General features: G+C 28.1%; 2 protein-coding genes across 2 annotated transcripts; one reads left to right on the top strand and one right to left on the bottom strand.

The window, feature by feature from the left end:
- Positions 1-211: 211 nt before the first annotated feature.
- On the top strand, positions 212-3,627 carry LOC137826358 (protein trichome birefringence-like 33). The gene is made up of 6 exons (XM_068632298.1): positions 212-980; positions 1,984-2,203; positions 2,440-2,611; positions 2,710-2,909; positions 3,013-3,171; positions 3,247-3,627. Exons 1-6 carry the CDS (start codon positions 791-793, stop codon positions 3,584-3,586), a joined length of 1,281 nt encoding a protein of 426 aa, XP_068488399.1. The 5' UTR covers positions 212-790; the 3' UTR covers positions 3,587-3,627.
- Positions 3,628-15,233: 11,606 nt separating this feature from the next.
- Positions 15,234-16,363, bottom strand: LOC137824181 (abscisic acid receptor PYL4). Its single transcript, XM_068629666.2, has one exon. The coding sequence runs from the start codon at positions 16,271-16,273 to the stop codon at positions 15,641-15,643; it is 633 nt and encodes a 210-aa protein (XP_068485767.1). The 5' UTR covers positions 16,274-16,363; the 3' UTR covers positions 15,234-15,640.
- Between the last annotated feature and the right edge of the window lie 2,250 nt (positions 16,364-18,613).

Genomic DNA, 18,613 nt, shown 5'->3' with positions numbered 1-18,613 from the left:
TTTTATCACATATTATATCTAATTAAATGTCATTGTAATAAATATTTATATTGTATTGCTGTTGGTTGATTATATTTCATAAATAAGAGACACTATCTTATATTAGGTGTTTAGTTTATTTTTTGGTTTCTTCTCTTTCAATTTGTATACTGATATGATAGTCTTCTCGATCAACTTTATATAAGTATCCTTATAATTTTGAGCATTTGATAAAAGTACAAAGTTCATGATTGCTTTAATAAAATTGAGTTTTATGCTGAGATGTTTAGAAATAAAAAACCATAATTAGTTGTCAAAACAATCAAGTATTAGGTATAACAATAAACCCTAGCTAGTATTAATATAATATAAGTAGTCTTTTATTTGACAAAACTTCATATCAGTCCATTTTTAGATATATATTTAATAACTAACCACTTCCTTCTATTTGCATTTTATTATGTTGACATAATATTGAAAGAATCTAATTAGTTAGATGATTTAAGTTTAGGATTACTTTCTAATTATAATATTTGATTTTAATTTCTCTGTCATAAGTAAAAACTTTGTACAAATAACTTTATTTGTTCTGCACGATACTGACACTAATCATTAACAACAAACATATACAACCTTTGTAGTAATCTATATTAAGACACATATTCACCTTTCTTAGTTCACACATTTCCCCTTTCAATGTTTTCTTAATTTTTGTGTTGTGCTGTTATTTCATTGGAAGCAAAACGGTTGGCTATATTAACGTAAAATAATCGAAGGAAAGAGATTTAGGTTGAGTTTGGTGAAGGTGTTGATGCAGATGAAGGCACCATTCTCAGCCTCTTCTTCTCTTCTCAGAGGCAAGGGGCGTCTCTCTCCTTACCTCTTCACTCTCATAGCTTTCATCCTCTTCGTTGCCATTCTCTATGGCCAAGACTTCATGTGCATCTTCGATGAACAGCTCCAAAACTACTCTTATTCTGACAAACTCTCCTCCACAACTCGTGAGTTCTTCTCAATTTTTTTCCACTTTCTTTCAAGCTTTTACAAATTTATAGTTCATAGAATATTGGACAGATTTTTTCTTTTTTTTGGTGTTTGTTTAATGTTTAAATCCCTGGGAATGTTTAGTGAAAAAGTAAGAATGGAATTGTTTTCTTGAACATACCTCCAACAATGTTCCAACCAAACATAGAGTTATTTGTTGGATTAATGATATTTATAAATACATTATTTTCTAACAACAATATATTTTGTTTTAAACAAGCTTAACAATATTTTATACAACCAATATATAGAAATTTGAACATAAATAAACTCAATTAGCTTTATAAAAATAAAACTTAATAATAATGATTTTTTTCTTTTCAAAATGTATTCCTTTTAGTCTCTATTTTCTTTTGATATTTTGCTTTTTGTAATAGAAGATTTTATTAACATGTGTGTGATGTCACCATCAATTAAAAATAAGACTACATATAGAAGACTAAAATAGTAAATTTTATATTTATAGAAATGATTTTTTTTTTAAATATTAAAATAAAAAATGGGATATATATTAGAAAAATAATTGAAATATTTATTATAAAAATATTTTTAAAAATTAAAAATTATTATTTTTATGATACTTTTGAAATATTATGTCATTTAACTTAATTTTTAAAAATTATATTTTTTTAAATGTATACCTAATTTCACATTCATTAAGAATGCTGGTATGAGTTTTCTATTTGACGAAATAAATAATTGTAATTTTTAAATTGCATCATAATCCTTGTAACATTCTAAGCATAAGGATGTCATTTAAATATTAATATTAAATAAGATAGTTATGTAGAAAGAAACATTTTTTCTTTTCAATTTATATATATTAAAAGTATAATGTTGTATTGAAATTTATAAAAATATTTATCTATCTTTAAACTAGTATAAGTTTTTTTTTTCTTTTATTTGGATCAACTTACAATGTAAAGTGTTCTGGTTATTTTATTTAATTATGAAAAAAAGAGAAGGTGAAACAACAAAAGGTACCATTTGCTGTGGGAAAAGTAGAAGAAGGATGTGATGTGTTTAGTGGAAGTTGGGTTCGAGATGAGTTGACTCGGCCATTGTATGAAGAATCAGAATGTCCATATATTCAACCACAATTGACTTGTCAAGAACATGGACGACCTGATAAAGATTATCAACATTGGAGATGGCAACCACATCGTTGTGATATTCCCAAGTAAGCTCATTTTTCCTTTTGTTACAAGTCACATTTAAACTAAAATTTGGTAAAATTATTCTTTAATAATCACATTTTAAATGTGTGTTTGTATGTATATTGTGTTTTTAAGTAATGAATAAACAAACCAATCAATGGATTATATGTTTTATTTAACTTATTATTAAACTTGACTTATTTAAATAAATGATTCAATGTTAATCAACAATTTAACCGTTTAATCCAATTTATTGTAGATTCAATGCTAGTTTGGTACTTGAAACACTTCGGGGGAAAAGGATGATGTTTGTTGGTGATTCTCTTAATCGCGGTCAATATGTTTCTTTTGTATGTCTTCTTCATAAACTCATTCCTGAAGATGAAAAATCAATGGAAACCTTTGATTCACTCACAATATTTACTGCAAAGGTAAATGACACTAGACTCAAACACTTTGAGATATTTCTAGTTTTACCTTTATAATTATGCTTTCTTTTTCTTCTTATTGATTTTATGTATTCAATTAGGAATATAATGCCACAATTGAGTTCTATTGGGCACCTTTTCTTCTTGAATCAAACTCGGACAATGCTGTCATTCATAGGATATCTGATAGGATTGTCAGAAAAGGTTCAATCAATAAGCATGGTAGGAATTGGAAAGGTGTTGACATTTTAGTATTCAACACCTATCTTTGGTGGATGACTGGCTTGAAGATGAAAGTATTGTAAGTTTTTCTATTCTATTAAAACAATATCTAGTTGTTTATTTTTCCTTTGCTCTTTTATGAAGTTTGAGAATAATATTTGATTTGTTCTTAAAATCTTTAGACTTGGATCATTCGATGATGAAGTAAAAGAGATTGTTGAGCTTTCAACAGAGGATGCGTACCGCATGGCTATGAAAAGTATGCTTAGATGGGTTAGGTTGAACATGGATCCAAAGAAAACTAGAGTGTTTTTCACAAGCATGTCACCTTCCCATGGAAAGTGAGTATTATTTTCACTATTACTATTACTTGCATATGACATTCGAATAACCTAATATTTGTAAATATATGACAGGAGCATAGATTGGGGAGATGAAGAAGGGGGAAATTGTTACAACCAAACCACTTTAATTGATGATCCAACCTATTGGGGCTCAGATTGTAGGAGGAGTATAATGGAAGTAATTGGAGAAGTTTTTAGCAAATCTAAAGTTCCCATTACATTTTTGAACATTACACAATTGTCCAATTATCGTAGAGATGCGCACACTTCAATCTATAAGAAACAATGGAGTCCATTGACTGCAGAGCAATTAGCTAACCCAATTAGTTATGCTGATTGTGTGCATTGGTGTTTACCTGGCCTTCAAGACACTTGGAATGAGCTTTTGTTTGCCAAGTTATTTTATACTTAACAATATTTCAAATATAAGAAATATTTTTTCACTCTCTTAAATTCTTCTCTTTGACACTTCAAGTGAAACTAAAAAAACATAACTTTATTTGTGATAATTATTCTTTATTTATTTCAAAATGATATTAAAATATCATAAGCAATATTATAAGAAAAAAAATAGATTTATGTACAATAATAGACATTGAGAGAAATTGAATTGATTTCCCATCCTAAAGATGTTATGCATACAAGTTTTGCAATAATATATTAATTCTACACCCAGATGGAAAAAACTTTCTAAAACTACCTGTGTTTATTGAGTTTTAAATTTTGGAGGCATGTGTATATTTTAGTCACTTAGAGGAAACATATATAACTTTGTTAATTAACATTTTTTTTACTATAACTTTTATCATCGTTCACAATGATAACTTCTATGAAATCATTAAATAAAAATTAATTTTAAATATTAATATAATTATCATTAAATACAAAATTATTAAATAAAAATTAATTTTAAAGATAAATATAATTATCATTAAATAGAAACTAATTTTAGAAATAAAAATATAGTTAATTATTATATTGACTAAATTAAATAATAATTTATACACTAAAAAATTTATTGATATCTAAAATAGTTTGGAAATTTATAAACTAATTTCTAAATTTGTATCTAATTAGTTAAATAATATTTAATTAGCTATCAATTTTACAATATAAATTAATTGATAGTTAAAACATTGGTAGCTAATTAGATACCAATTTATTTTAACTAATTTATAAATTATATTAATAATAGAAACTACTTTAGATACCAATAATTTGTAGTCTTTAAAATAATATCCAATTTAGTTAATATAGTGACTAATTATTTTTTGTCTCAAAAATTATATATATATATATATATAATATTAGTGTTTTTTTTATTTTATGCACTTTTTTATTCTCTTGGAAAAAAATCTAAAAGAAGAAAAATCAGTTCCAGAAGAACAATATTGTTTGAAATTATGGTAAGATAACTAGTTAAAAAAGGATAAAAATAAAAGTATTATAGTTATCTTTTCTTAAGAAATATTATTAAAATACTTTTTTTTTACAAAAATATTTTAATATATGTGGGTCGGTATGTAAAATTCCATTTCATAAAAGACAATTGCTTCCTGTACCATATTACCATATTACTGCACCCAATTCTAGGGGAAAAGATCAAAATGCGCTTAAAAAAATGGGCATATACAGAATATATTATTTTCAATTTCATATTTTCTTATCCATAATGGAATTTTAATTTTTGTTTCTAGATTTTTATTTATGAAATACAATAATCTCTTCGGTATTTACCTTTCTGAAATGTATTATTTTCAATTCCAGATTTTCATTTTCAGAATAAAAAACATTTTCAGAATTTGAAGATTTTGTTGAGTGCAGGTTAAAAAATGTTGGCTGTAGGAAGTTTTTGCCTTCATAAAATTGTTAACTTGTGCCAAATTGGGCCTTATGTTCGCTTTCAAAAGATTCACTTTTGAGTGGGCCATTCTATTATATGTACTTGTAGATTTCTTTTCACACTCCTTTTTTTCTTATAAGACATGTCCCTGTGTAATTTAGTGGACTGTTTCTTCCTACACCTCCATATGTTCTTCTGTCACCTCCATAAATTTTTGTATTTCCAAAAAATTCCTCAGTAATATTCCAAATTACGTAATTTAGAAGTATTTTTTTAAATTCCTAATTAGCTTCCGGATTACATAATCCATAAGCCTTTTTTCAGATACATAATTAGTTTATGGATTACATAATCCGAAAGTCTTTTTTAACTTCTGGATTATATAATCTGGAAGTCTTTTATAAATAGGTGTTCGGATTACATAATACCAAAGCTACTCTATGAGATGGCACAAGAAGCATAAAAAAGTATTTTTCACATTTTGTATGGGGTGGCAGAAGAACATATAGAGGTGCAGGAAGAAACAGTCAATTTAGTGTCAACAAGATATTAAACCCAATAATTTTGGCCTTTTCATGTTAATGGGTTTGTTTACTGTTATTCCCTTAAGTAAAAAAAATATCTTAGGTGTATGTTATTAATTTTTAGGCCCAAGATGATATTCACAGTCTTCCCCTCTTATCTTCTTACTTCTTTTTTTTTTCTTTTTGAAATTTCTTACCAAGATATATTTTAGACTATGATATGATTTCAATTTTAATTTTAAAAATACGTAATTTTAACTTAATTTTCAATTTTATATTTGTTCTGTTTTTTAGTCTAATTGAGTTCTTGACTAACATTTATTTTAAGACACCATAAAATTAATTAAATTAATTAAAATATGAAAAAAAATTATTAAAATTTGAGAATAATTAACTTTGACGGACCAACCCGGCTCATCCGACTTTTAACACGTTAATGGTGGGTCGAGTCAAAACGCTTGTGTTTGTCACACCTATGTTGGGATATAAAATGAATTTCTTAATTTTAAGTTTGAACAAAAAATTCTAAAAGAAAATTAATTATTCTCAAAAAACTGTATATTTAGCCACATATTAACATTTTTTTTTTATAGCAAATACAAAGTTATAAATTATTTGATAAATAGTCTACATGAAATTGTTAACCTTTTTCATTCCAACATGTCCATGTAAACAAATTTCTCTTACTGTTTGGCTAAATTGATGAAAGTGGAAATTGAAGTGAAGGTAGTGTTTAGTGGGAAACAGTGAGAAACAAATACCCGAAAAAGGGGACAAGGATGGGCCTCTTCACTCTTTTTGTCACATTAGTGTTTAGGGGAACAAACAAACACATACTAACACAAAGGGTGCAAGGATGGGTCTTTTTTTCTTATGATTCATTAATTGATTTAATCATATAAATATATACATATATATTTATGTTAAATTTAGGTTTTTATTCTTAAAATTAAATATTTCATTCCTCAGGTGTTGTACTGGTAGGCTAAAACCGAGAGGTTCAAGCCGAGAACTACATAGTAAACAACTAAGAGATGATAGGTTAAAGCCGAGAGGTTTAGACCGAAAGCGAAAAAGACACATAAAAGAACAAAGCAAAATATAAATATTATATAAAAATAAGAGCCCAATTAGATAAAAACTTACAAGAGGGGTGCACAAATAATAAAAAAGGTGTAGAAAGAAAGCCCAAAAGTAAAGGGGAAAGCCCATTAAAGAAACCTTATAAATAGGAGTTCAGAGTAAGAAAAAGGTAAGAGTGATTTTATCTGATGAACATAAAACTACTTCTGACTTTGGCATCGGAGCGACTTGCAGGTACCCCCACCTGTCGTGAGGAGAAGCCGAGAGCACCTGCCGTGAGAAGAAGCCGAGAGCACCTGCCGTGAGGAGAAGCCGAGAGCACCTGCCGTGAGGAGAAGCCGAGAGCACCTGCCGTGAGGAGAAGCCGAGAGCACCTGTCGTGAGGAGAAGCCGAGAGCACCTGCCGTGAGGAGAAGCCGAGAGCACCTGCCGTGAGGAGAAGCCGAGAACACCTATCGTGAAGAGAAACCGAGTGTCCAGCCCAAGATTGAAGGATTTGCATAAATAACTAATCTTGTTAACCTATTTCGAGTGTTCTTGGTCCCTGTTGTAAGAACAGGTGTCACATGAGTTATTTTATATTCTTAAATACTATCTAGTTGTTACTATAAACAAAGTTTTTCTTATAGATTGAGATTCATAAATTTGAATTTTGACATACCTTTTTTAAGTTAGAGAATGAGAGTGTATACGTATACTTATATAAAAAAATGAATTTCATATAGTAAGTGATGTATTTTTTTTATATGACATCAAAGTATAATAGTAACTTTGTTCAGAAATAAAACAATATATTGTTATCTTTATTATATTTTATTTTTCATTAACTATTTGAAAATATTCATTTTTTAATAAATTAATTTTAATTTTATTTGAAATGTTATCTACATTTGAAAATACATACACAACAAACTTATTTGTATACTACAAGACACTTATACTCAAGAAAATAATATATTACCCATGAATTAAAGAGAGGATCTTTCCTTTGCTAATTCCTCTTTGGTTTACAAATTATTTAAATTGATCAATTATTTGGCAAGAATACACATCCCTAGTGAAAGGATTCTTGAAATCTAAAAGGAATAAAGTTTTAGTCTCTCTAAAATGGAAACTATTTGGGTCCGGTAATTTATTTATTTTCTCTAAAATTTAAAATCCATTTTTTATCCATGTGAAAATAATAAAACTTAGTTTTGGTTATTGTAATTTTTTATTCTCATTTGTCCAAATTTAATATCGTTAATTTGGTTTTGGATGTTATTTTAAAATTAAAAAATAACATTTAATTTAAGAATAAATTTTCTTCTTATAAATGTCAAATGTTGCAATGGTGCTATATATAGATTAGTAATAAAGATCTTGATAAAATAGATGTTGAATTATTTTAATGTGACTTATTATTTGTTTTATTTTATTGAGATTTGATTTTGTGGTCTATAAAGTCAGATATCTTAAGATTAGAGGTTGAGTAGGTTGATTTTGACCACTTTTTTAGAAGGATCGGAGCACGTCTAAAGTGTTTGTATAAAGATTAGAACATCTTTAAAGTTTCTTATTTTTATTTTATTTATTTATTATGAATAAAAAATTATTAACAATTTCTTTATTTATTTATGGAAATAAGATTTTAGATTGAAGAATATATTTTTATTTTCATATAAAATGTTCATAATAACTTGTTGGTCCGACATTGATTAATGCAATGAATGTAAATGAGGCTCTTATATCAAAAGTTTTTCTTGATTAATGCAATGAATATAAAAGGAGGGTCTTATATCAAAAGTTTTTCTCACAATAGATAAGGACGATCACCACTCTTATGAACCTTGATTTTGTAATTGCCAGGTGATTTAAATGTTTTTTTTTTATGTTAATCATTGTAACCATGCCCTGCAAGTATAATAACTATTGGTGTTTAATAATCTTATTTAAATATTTTTTCACTTTAAAATTTATATTATAAGAAAATGTTTAAGAAATAGTTTCTAATTTCTAATGATTTTGCTGCTGTTTTTTATTTTTAAGAAAAAAAATATAATCAACATGAATGTAGGTAATTTTGAAAGTATATAATAATTGTCTTAAAAAAATATTACAATTGTTGGAGATTCCACATCGACTAGAGATTAGAGTCTTTCATTATATATAAGTGGGTGCAAACCTCAACCCTATGAGCCGGTTTTATGGGGTTGAGTTAGACTTAAAGTTCACCTCGTAACAACAATAAAATATAATATATTTTGATGTGAACAAAATTTCATAAAAAAACTCTGGGTATTTCATGTAGAAAATATTTGACATAAAAAAGCGTAAATATTCTCTGCAGAAAAAAATGTGACAAAAAAATATGCGGCTCTTTTTAGTTTACAATGATATCATGTAGCTTTAAGTGACATAAGCCACATGCCAGAAAATCGAAAAGCTATTTAGAAAAAAAACATCATGCGTAATTTATACATAAAAGTTTAAATGAAAAATTATAAACTTTTAAAAGTTGAATTTTTTCTTTAAGCTTTGTTCATAGCACCAACTTATGTGGAATTTACTTAGAAAAATGGACGCAGAGTAAAATGAAATAAATGCTGATATGTATAGCATGTGGTTGTTAATGAACACAGCAATAGCAAATAGGTTCATGGCACTCCATCACACACGACAATTCTTGTCACGCATTCTTTTTATTGTGGTGCAAAACAAAGTCCAAAGATATACAGGAAATCTTGGAAGAAATTATTAGTCATATGTTCATGATCATGATGTAATATCCAACTTCTTTCTTTGAAATATAATCCTTTTTATTCGTGAAATTTTCATGACAGAGAACAAGAAGACAAAAAATACGAGAGAGAAAAAAAATCAAAAGTGAAACCAGTGAAATACGAAAATAAAATATCGAAAAAGTTTTATTTTTTCTCAAACCTGAAATAGGCAAGGGATATATATATATATATATATATATATATATATATATATATGGAAATCATCTATACACATTAACATACTAAACAATCTAATAATAAATTATTTAATCATTGTCTTCATACTAGACAGTTTGAAGAAGAACCGTTTACACCAAAACATTATACAAAATAAAGGTTTATCATGATCTCACACTCTCTCAATGCAATATATTTAAAATATTTTTTAATTTATAAAAAAATTGATCAAAATACTTGTGACACATTCTAACTCCAAGAGTGATGAATATTAGAAGCTATTTTATTTTCATAAAAATGAAAGAAATTAAAATGTGTAGTAAAGACTTGAAATCTAACTTATATATAATAATGTTGGGTGAATTACATATTTGTTTGTTTACATCAAGCAAAAGGTAAATTTCTAATTAGATAGATATGTCTTCAGTTACTTCTTCAATATTTGTTGATACTTTAAAAGGTTAACATTTTATTTAATTAAATTTAGAAATTTATTTTTTAATGGTTATAATAGAAAATTTAATTGTATATTTTATCTTTTGTTCTTATTGAAAATATAATTTCTTTAATTGAGTTGTTAATAGGGAAAATATATATATATATATATTAATTATAAATAAGAGAATTGTCTTTTTTTTATGATTGTAAAAAATATCATAAAAATCTAAAATCTTCTTATTTACTTTATAAAAATTTATGAAACTTACTTTCTCTATAGATTTCACCAATGAACTGATATCGATAATACATACTTAGTAGATCCATAATTACAATATGTAGGTTCTACAAGTTACTTCTTCCTTCAATGATATATGATAAATAACGTCATAAGAATTTCGTACCTTCATTGATAGACATCATAATTTTTATAAGTGTTACTACTTTTCATAAGAAATATTTGTTCCATATAAGGATGTCACCCTCTACATCTAACCCATATAAACTTATTTTCTCATATTTCTCTATTAGACCAAAAAAACAATTAATTCAACACACTCTTTCAAATCAAACCAATCTCTATTGTCTCTATCATAAATAACAAGTTACCGTATTCTTAGAGAGCTCATCCTCCCTTTAATGAATCCTCACAATTAACCAATTCATTTTTAGTGTCATTGCCTTTTAGCTCAATTCCACTCCATCCCCCCTTGAAATTATTTCTAGTAGTTGTACCTTTTATTACATGGGCATATGTTTGTTGTTAGGTTTTCCTTTTCCAAATCAATTGATTTCTTAATGTCTTTGAAGGCTCTACTTTTGTCCTCCCTTGTCCATTCTCTTTGTTCTTGTTCCTTTTATATAGTGAACTATTGATGTGCAACATGGTATTTTCAATCCTGATGGTGTTTAGTTCTTTTTTGTCCTACATTCATGACATAAAAAAAACTTACGAATCAAAATATGTATCCCCACCTATTTAACTTCCTTAAGATAAACATCTCTTTTGTTTAGACAAGGTGTTGTTGAGCTGGGTTTGGAGTTTTTTTGAGACAATTAGATTGATCTATGCTTGGGAGGAAGGTTTAGGTCTTCATATACAATATTGTTATGTTACTACAAGAAAATCTTAAAATAAAAACCAGTTTTAAAAATAAAAAATAATTAGTTGTTATAGTGATTAAATTAGAGATCATTTTAAAAATTATTTCTTTTTGTTTCTAAATTAGTTTCTATTATTGTTAAATGATTTCTAAATTGATATCTAATTAGCTACCAAGGTTTTTGCTACCAAATTTAGAATCTAAATAATTGATAGTTAAAACATTGGTAGCAATTAGATACAAATTTAGAAACTATTTAACAATAATATAAACTAATTTAGAAACCAAAAATATTTTTAGTCTCTAAAATGATGTATAATTTAGTCACTATAGCAACTAATTATTTTAGTTTCTAAAATTGATTTCTATTTCATGATTTTCTAGTAGTGTGTGTTTTTAGTGTTTTTCGTCTCTTGGTACGTTGAGAGATTTTGATATTTATATATATCAGGATTGTGACACTTCTAAGAATCTTTTTTTAATTCATTAATCATTTGTTGATAAAAAAAAATATTTTTTATTTTTATTTTTATCTTTGAAAAATATTTCACATATCATATCCTCCTATTAGTAAACTAGAGGTAAGAGTAATTTTTGTTGTAGCTGGTTGTTGCCATTTGTTGTTACATTGTCTTGGTTGAGAGAGTGATCTAATGGATTGGAATTATAATTAAACTGAGGTTGATAAACACTTTGTGTAGTTTGGTAATTGATGAAGTTAAGTTTAGTCTTATTTTTTATTATTATCTGTGCGTTGGTGATCACTCTAGAGTTTGTATTTGATAAATAACTGTGATATTGGACAGCAAGAACAATAACCCTTTACCCTCAAAAAGTGACTCTCCAACCACACACAGAGATAGGAATATTTCATCGGGATTAACGAGGGTTATGGAAGAAAAATCTTGGTTGATTTTGGAAAATCTTGTGCTGTAAAACGACCCCATGGGACAGTTCTCTTATAATTGTGAAGTACAGACAAACTAAAGTTATGAATAAACAAATTATGAAACCCCTTCTGCCCCACTTGCAATCCAACTTGCCATTGGAAACAGCTCACGTTTCTATAATGATATATAATAATAACAGTAACAATAAACACAAAAAAAGAGAGAATATTACGAAGGAGGCAAAGATTGGCAACTTGACGTTTTTTACGCACCAAGTTGAGTTCAACCAAGCCAACTTGCTCTATAGAGGTTGGTTCATATCCACCATACAAAATTAATACTAATATCACGTCCTAATCTAAACACATAGTACACAACAATCCTTATTATACACAAAAACAACAACTCACGTTCCCTTATTTCGATTTTATTAATGTAGCATTCTGATGTTCTTTCTTCACTGATACGGAGTTCTGTACTATATACATATACATATATAGCTTTTATTTAGGGATACGGGAAAATAATTAAGAGAAGCTTCAACGAAACTTGTAATCAACAGTGCTCACCGTCACACACCGACTCAGAATGGATAAACTCAAAAGAATTCTTTTATAATTCGAGATTTTTTTAGGCTTAATTAAGAGGAATATAATGCTGAAATTTACTCCTGGGAGTTACACTGTGTTTAACTACAGGCACATAAATATAAACCATCTTCACTGTGGTGTCTTTGGATTAAGAAGTATGTTGGATTTTGAGATTTGTGTTTATTTATTATGAAATGTTTTTAAATTTAGTTAATTAAAAATCTTTAATATTAAGTACAAATTTTATTTTATGTTCGAATTTTGTAAAATTAAGTTATAATTAAAATTTGCTCATTAAGATATATGAAATGAGTTTATCCTACTAAGAGTTTTGTAGAGGAGTATCATTTTTAACGTAAAATATTTATCAGATGAGTTCTAAGCAATCTAAAAGTGTTTTCTTTCCTCTTTAATCTTTAAACATTTTTTGTGGCGGTTTTACTTACCACTGTTAACTCCACAACCCTTATTTTGGCTGGAATAGATATATGAATGAAAAATAATGATATGGTCAAAGACAATTAGTCTATTTATTTCTTCAATTTCTTAATCTCCAGTGGCAGTGGGCACGTCCCATCTCCCTCTAGGAAAAAGAAATTTCTTTATTCAGAGGGAGACTAAACTTCTTCTTTTTTTTTAACAGAAAATGTTATTTAATACTTTCTTCATTTCAAAACAACTACGTTTTAAAATTATGACACATTGATTAAGAAATAATTAATTGATATAATTTTAGCTTTTAATTTTTTTAATCATTCTTGTTTCTTTCTCTTCAATGTATGTGGTATAATATTAGTTATTCTTAATTATATGTAGGACATTGTTGAAAAATAACTTACAAATTGAAATAAAATAAATAAACTAAAAGATGATTATTTTTTATTATTTTTGTATGGTCAAAACATTGACTACAAATATAATTAATATATGAAATTTAATTTCATTGAGCTTAGTCTATGAAATTATAAAATATCTTAAAATTAAGGAGTTCGTATAATATAAAAAGAGAGAAAACATATAAGTCTAATTCAACCTAAACTAAAGGAGTGACAAAATATTTAGTTTAGCTCTAGCACAAAAGAGTTGGTAATATTTGACAAAGTGGTGAATAAGATTTGAATCTTTATTGAAGAAAATGTCAATATTTGGTATTTAATTATATTTTAAGAATGATTATTTTTCAAGAAATATAATAATGGAAAATTAAATTGTTCTTTTATACACTCGAATAATCTCTTCCACCCTTAGGTCTTCTTTTTTATTGAATGTGTATTCACATTAGATTTTTTTAGAGTGATGGTAAGTAGTGTTGGATAAAACATATGTTCAAAGAGTAACTCTTACAAGCGCATTCTAAAAGTATTGATTCAGATAAGAAATCATAACTATCCAATTTCGGAACACTAAAAAAGTATCAAATATCAACATTTCAAATGTAAAGGAGAAATAGTAGAACAAGTTTCAATACTCAAAATATTTGACATAGACTATTTTTTTTTTTTGGGTTAAGACTACTTTCTCTTATCCATAAATATGTTGTTGTTTAACAATTCACAATTTTGTATCAATTTTGTATAATGGAATGTCTTATCTATACAATTTTTTTATATGAATTAAAATACCTCGTATACTCTATCATTTAATAATATTTTTTTTGCCAATTAAAAGAATGGTTAGGTCTCGAGTTCTTTGTTACAAGGAGGTTTCGGTTCTCAAATTTCATATCTCGACTAAAACTTATAAAAAAAATACCTGCAAAAAGTCATCTGGTGTTCAGAAGTCACTATCTGATATTTAGTGGTTAGAATGATAAATATTATTAAATACGTATATTCATCTTACCTCGATGCATATTTTATATAATAAATATATTTTTATGTTGGTAGATTCATATTAGCACGGATATTAAACTGGATTACCAATTATAAAATTGTGAATGTGTATAATACATAAATAATTTCTTTTAACAAAAATAATTATTTTATTAAAAAATTGGATACATGTAATAAAATATATTAAATATTCTTCAACGATCAATTTGTTTTATTTAATAGCCAATCAATTTTTCGGAATTAAAAAATATTACCTCTTAGAAGTAATAATTTATCAAATATATCTCGAAATTATGTCTGTGAGCGTGGATGTTACTCTAAATTTCAATTCAGAGACCATAATATAAAATATATAATAAGAAAAAACAAAATTAGTAATATTAAACTTTAATTTTTGCAAAAAAATTGAATAAGTTAGATCTTAAATTAGAGATTTGATTTTTGTTTGGTAAATATTTAGAGATTTAATTTGTGTTTAGTGAATCTTCATAAATTTGGTCGTGCACGCAGATTTTAGTAAGTATTTTAAACTAAACAGTGTGTTTTAATCGAGTAATAGTTATTGAATATTTCTGAAGTTCCTCACACTTGGGTCAAATCTTTGCAGGTTTGTAATAATCAAATTTCAATAATGGATGGAGAAAATAAGTTATACATCAACATGTTAAACAGTTTTATATATACTTATTTTCAATCACAAATTACTATACATTAAATTTATTCTATAGTAAATTGTATTTTACAACATGTAATCAACACACTCATTATAATATTTAAATGAAGATTTCATACCATATATATTCTGCAGTGCATAAACTCAAATAGAATGGTTTTCTTCCAGTAGATGAAAAAAGGGATTTACATTACAGAAAGAAGATGAAAATTGAAAAGAAATTGAGCACAGATTGTGTGCAAAAGAAGCAGTGGCAGTGGTGGATCAGACAGAAGAGGTAGTAGAATGAAGAAAAAAATAAAAGAAGAGATGAATAGAAGGAAGGAAGCACATATATTATATGTATATATACATGAATCATATATATCATATATTATATGTCACATTCATTTCAACCATCGCAGTCTGATCTTAAATTCTCCAAAAACAAATCTTAACGGTGTGGGTTTCCACCAATTTCAAACACGGAACGGAAACTCGTTCCAACCCGTATTCGAAACAAAAATAAACGCTGAAGGAAAAAAGAAAAAAGAAAGAAAGTGTTTGTTTGTTCAGTGTTGTTGATTTGCCATGGCGATCTGAGCGAGGGACTGCAAATTGCACCGTACGATTGTGTCCACGAACACGCAAGTCTCCTCCTTAGTGTTACCGGCCGGTACGTCCACCACGTAGGACTCGATCACCACTGTCCCTCCGTTACCGTCCCCGTGGAGCGTCGTCACCGACCGGTAGTTCCTCAGGCGGTGGTCGCCGCCGATCACGCTGAAGCTCATCACGTGCCGCTCGTCGTCAAGGATCTCGAGGCGCTCGGTGCTCGAAACGGCGGGGAGGCCGGAGACCACGAGCACCTCGCGGAGCGCGCCGACGCGAATGCCTTCGCCGGCGACCACGTGGCAGCTCTTCACGAAGTGCTTGTAACCCTGCGGTTTGTCGAAGCGCCGCACCACGGGCCACACGGCGGAGACCGGCGCCTCGATAGCCTGAATCACGACGGAGCAGCACTGGCCGGGCCCCACCGCTTGCGTGTGGTGCCGCGCCGCCGCCTCCGGCACGCTTCCTTTGGGCAAGAGACGTCGCGTTGACGGCGCCGTGTGCGGCGGCTTGGTACAGTTAACGCCGTTTGCGATGGCGGTGGATGCGTCGGTTGCAGGGTTGAATCGTTGGAGTTGAATAGGGCAAGTCATCTGTAGTTCATGTAATGATAATAGCAAACAATAAGATTTGTTGCTGTGATGTTATGTTGAAAGGGTTTGTGCATAAATGGTTGTTGTTGTATGAGCAATCATATATATATTTAGAGGATGTAGGGAGATGAGAGACTAGTCTTGCTTTGTGAGATTTTTATTTAATTATTATTTTTTTAGTTCAACTTGGAGTATCTTTTCTTTAATTTTTTAAATATTTAAAATATTTTTTTTTATGTTTTCGAACAGTATTGAAGTCTAGAACGATACTTTAAGCCTCATGTTTTTCCTTTTTACTCTCTATCGTTTGGTTTTATAGGCTGAGATGTGTAGAAGGTAATCCAAAAAGTACAATAACAAAAAGAAAAGAAAATATTATTCGAGATTGCTCATAAAATCCATATTTAAATAAAAAAATTATTTAATTGTAATTTAGAATAGGATTATCAAAATATGATTAATAAAAAATGGTGTTTTGATGTATAGAAATGGATGAGAAAAGATTATGTTGTTAACAATAATGAGCCCATATTAATTGAAGTTGGAGTGGTTTGAGAAAGAGAAAGAGGGCTACCTTTCTCTTTATTTTGTTGTTGGTGTTGGTGAGAGAATAGATAGATAGATAAATGGTAGTATTGAATTGAATTGTAGGAGGCAAGGGGAGTGCAAGTGGATCCTCAACTTGCAACTGTCCTTTAGACTAGGTTTCGTCAATGATCTTATTTCTTTATCCCAAACTCCAACTTTCCCACTTCATCTATTATTATTTTTTCTTAACTTGCTAAAAAATATTCTTTCTTAAACCACCAAACTTGCTTTGCCCTCATCGTCTTCTTAAAAGTTAAAACATTTCTCATTTTCAAATACCAATTGGTGTGTCTGCATTTTTATCGCCATTTTCATTCTCCTTCTTCAATTTCTATTCAAACTGTGTCCTTTTTCTTGTTTCTCTTTTTTCCCCTTTGTTTAAAAATCAAAAGCCGTGCAGGAATTGTTAGGGCATGTTTGGAAATAGACCATGTTTGAAAGAAGAGTCTAGAAGGTCCGGCGTATGAACAAGTTGATAGCGATGTTGTTCAAGTGGTGTGTTTTTTTTTTGGTGGCCAAAATTTTAAAATCAGATGATATTTTTCTCGTGTTTACTTTTGACGTAAAGAAGCTAGTTGGCGTGATCGGAAAATACATAAAATATTTCATGTTGTAAATGTGTTTATATATTTTTCATAATTGCCCTTTAAAATATTTAAACCCAGATTTCATTATTTTCAGAATTCAAAATCTCAATAACAGTAAAACTGTCTAAGGAACTGACAGGATTTGGATTCTAAAAGTTAAATTTGATATTTATTAAAGTGAATTTTCGGGTCATATTTTGCCTTATTCTAATTTAATTAATTAAATTAAATATCATATAATAGTTTCGAAACATTTTAAAAGTTGTTTTACGTGATGAATTTAATTAGAATTTTCGTTTCTTTAACTAAATATAATGCTAAGTATAGTCCTATAATTATACTTCTGGTTTAATATATACTTCTAATTAGGCCATTTTTTTTAACCTTTTCTCAACCAATTATTTTTCTAGTTTTGAAATTAAGTAATTGATTTTATTGTGAATTTTTTTCTATGGAAAACCCTTAACTTTTTTAATCCAAATATTTAAGGATATGTGTAGTGTATTATGAAATGATTTTGAAAATTTTAGACATAAATCTAGTAAAAAATTGATAGAAGATTTAATGTGAAATTAAGAAATCGAAATGATCTCTTTTGGGCGAATTTTGTTATTTCAACGGATGAGCGTAGGAGAAAAATAATTTAAATAGCTTTCTCCTTTAACGTTCTCGGTTCTAAAATAAAGATATTTAGTTAATTAAAAATATATTTTTTATTAGGAAAAAGAGTATATGAAATTATAGGAATCCTTTTAAAAAAATAAAAAAATAAATTAAAGTCCCTATTTTTATGTTCTGCCACTATTATTTTATGTGATTTAGCTAAAATAATAATAATATGGAAAAAATAATTATTAAGATATTTATAATAAACACCACTAAATATTTAATTTGTCTCAACATTATTATTGGATGGTTTAACACTACTAGATAGTATCTAGTAAATGGTTTTCTCATCCTTCACATTAAACTATCTTTTTATCCTTTACGATCTAACCTTTTGACTAAATTCTTCTACATGATTTAGAATTAATTATCACAATTTTTCTCATTGACTCCAAATGATGGAAAAGCTTCCATCTTCAACTTCCATTTTTCTCAAATGAAAAATTAACCAACTCCAGACGTCTAAACCTCGATTTTGGCAAAGATTTCATAAACACAT

This window comes from Phaseolus vulgaris, chromosome 8 (assembly GCF_051622355.1).
Source record: "Phaseolus vulgaris cultivar YP4 chromosome 8, ASM5162235v1, whole genome shotgun sequence".
Lineage (NCBI taxonomy): Eukaryota > Viridiplantae > Streptophyta > Magnoliopsida > Fabales > Fabaceae > Phaseolus > Phaseolus vulgaris.
The sequence above is the reverse complement of the archived record's forward strand: the minus strand, read 5'-3'. Positions and strand labels throughout refer to the sequence as shown.

What these genes read in the sequence shown, in the direction of transcription:
- LOC137826358 (XM_068632298.1), top strand. Translation starts at nt 791, where the DNA reads ATGCAGATGAAGGCACCATTCTCAGCCTCTTCTTCTCTTCTCAGAGGC. An exon ending in TCACAATATTTACTGCAAAG is followed by an intron (nt 2,612 to 2,709) that starts GTAAATGACACT and finishes GTATTCAATTAG; the next exon opens with GAATATAATGCCACAATTGA. An exon ending in GGCTTGAAGATGAAAGTATT is followed by an intron (nt 2,910 to 3,012) that starts GTAAGTTTTTCT and finishes TAAAATCTTTAG; the next exon opens with ACTTGGATCATTCGATGATG.
- LOC137824181 (XM_068629666.2), bottom strand. Translation starts at nt 16,273, where the DNA reads ATGACTTGCCCTATTCAACTCCAACGATTCAACCCTGCAACCGACGCA.